General features: G+C 47.1%; 1 protein-coding gene across 1 annotated transcript in view; it reads right to left on the bottom strand.

Annotated features, from left to right (window-relative positions):
• Positions 1–581: 581 nt before the first annotated feature.
• Positions 582–2,060, bottom strand: part of LOC123978273 (protein NLRC3-like) — a 3,142-nt gene continuing 1,663 nt past the window's right edge. The window contains exon 5 of the mRNA XM_046061444.1: positions 582–2,059. Within this exon, the coding sequence (XP_045917400.1) occupies positions 582–2,059 (1,478 nt within the window). The remainder of the gene's footprint in view (position 2,060) is intronic.

The raw sequence follows: 2,060 nt of genomic DNA, 5'->3' as shown, positions 1-2,060 counted from the left end.
ACCTGAGAGTGTTCAGTCTCCAGTGTGGATCCTCTAGTCTAGCAGACAGCAGCTTGACCCCTGAGTCTCCTGGATGATTGTAGCTCAGGTCCAGCTCTCTCAGATGGGAGGAGTTGGAGCTCAGAGCTGAGGCCAGAGAAGCACAGCCTTCCTCTGTGATCAGACAGCCTGACAGCCTGGAATCATGAAAATATCATAAACTCTAAAACTATGTTTTAGAAAATCATGTCAGCAGGAGAATCCTAGAGACCATTTTCATTAACATGAACCTAAAACCAGATGAGGAGGATTTAAAAGAAACAGCTTTAGACTGACCTGAGAGTTTCCAGTCTACAGTATGGACTCTCGAGTCCAGCAGACAGCAGCTTCACTCCTGAATCCTGCAGGATGTTGTTACTCAGGTCCAGCTCTCTCAGACTAGAGGACTGGGAGCTGAGAACTGAGGACAGAGCTTCACAGCTTCTCTCTGAGAGGTTACAGCCACTCAAACTGAAAAGGGATTAGCAATGGACACAAACTAAATAAATTTTTGGTCAAATAAAAAATTAAGCATTTTTGAAATTGCACATCCATTTATCCACCTACAGAGCTTTGTTGGAGGCTTTGACCACTGGCAGCAGCCTCAGAAGAGCCTCCTCTGAAGCAGAGTATTTCTTCAGGTCAAACACGTTCAGATCTTTCTCTGATGACAGTAAGATGAAGACCAGAGCTGACCACTGAGCAGGAGAGAGTTTATCTGTGGAGAGACTTCCTGATCTAAGGTACCATCGAATCTCATTCACAATAGAACGGTCCTTCAGTTCATTCAGACAGTGGAACAGATTGATGCTTCTCTCTGGAGACAGATTCTCACTGATCTTCTTCTTGATGTACTTGACTGTTTCCCAATTGGTCTTTGAGCTACTTCCTGTCTGTGTGAGCAGACCTCGTAGGACAGTCTGATTGGTCTGCAGCGAAAGACCCAGGAGGAAGCGGAGGAACAAGTCAAGTTGTCCATTTGGACTCTGTAAGGCCTTGTCCACAGCACTCTGGTAGAGATGTGTTAGTTTAGGTTTGTCTCTGAAGACTTTAGAACGACGGGAGGTTGATTGTTCTTCTGCCAGCAGATTGACACCAGAGTTGATGAAGGTCAAATGGACATGAAGAGCAGCCAGAAACTCCTGAACGCTGAGATGGACGAAGCAGAACACCTTGTCCTGGTACAGCCCTCTCTCCTCTTTAAAGATCTGTGTGAACACTCCTGAGTACACTGAGGCTGCTCTGATATCGATGCCACACTCTGTCAGGTCTGATTCATAGAAGATCAGGTTGCCTTTCTGCAGCTGCTCAAAGGCCAGTTTTCCCAGAGACTCAATCATCTTCCTGCTCTCTGGACTCCAGTGCTGATCTGTCTCAGCTCCTCCATCATACTTGATGTTCTTCAGTTTGGACTGAACCACCAGGAAGTGGATGTACATCTCAGTCAGGGTCTTGGGCAGCTCACCTCTCTTTCTGGTTTTCAACACCTCCTCCAGAACTGTAGCAGTGATCCAGCAGAAGACTGGGATGTGGCACATGATGTGGAGACTTTGTGATGTCTTGATGTGGGAGATGATTCTGCTGGCCTGCTCCTCATCTCTGAATCTCTTCCTGAAGTACTCCTCTTTCTGTGGGTCAGTGAACCCTCTGACCTCTGTCACCATGTCAACACACTCAGGAGGGATCTGATTGGCTGCTGCAGGTCGTGTGGTTATCCAGAGGCGAGCAGAGGGAAGCAGGTTCCCCCTGATGAGGTTTGTCAGCAGCACATCCACTGAGGTGGACTCTGTAACATCAGTCAGGACCTCATTGTTGTGGAAGTCCAGAGGAAGTCGACACTCATCCAGACCGTCAAAGATGAACACAACCTGGAACTCTTCAAAGCTGCAGATTCCTGCTTCTTTGGTTTCAGTAAAGAAGTGATGAACAAGTTCCACCAAGCTGTACTTTTTCTCTTTCAGCACATTCAGCTCTCTGAAAGTGAATGGAAATGTGAACTGTATGTCCTGGTTGGCTTTGTCTTCAGCCCAGTCCAGAGTGAA

Source organism: Micropterus dolomieu, linkage group LG10 (genome assembly GCF_021292245.1).
Source record: "Micropterus dolomieu isolate WLL.071019.BEF.003 ecotype Adirondacks linkage group LG10, ASM2129224v1, whole genome shotgun sequence".
NCBI classification, from domain to species: Eukaryota; Metazoa; Chordata; class Actinopteri; order Centrarchiformes; family Centrarchidae; genus Micropterus; species Micropterus dolomieu.
Note: the sequence above shows the minus strand (reverse complement) of the source record. Positions and strands in the feature narration are given on the sequence as shown.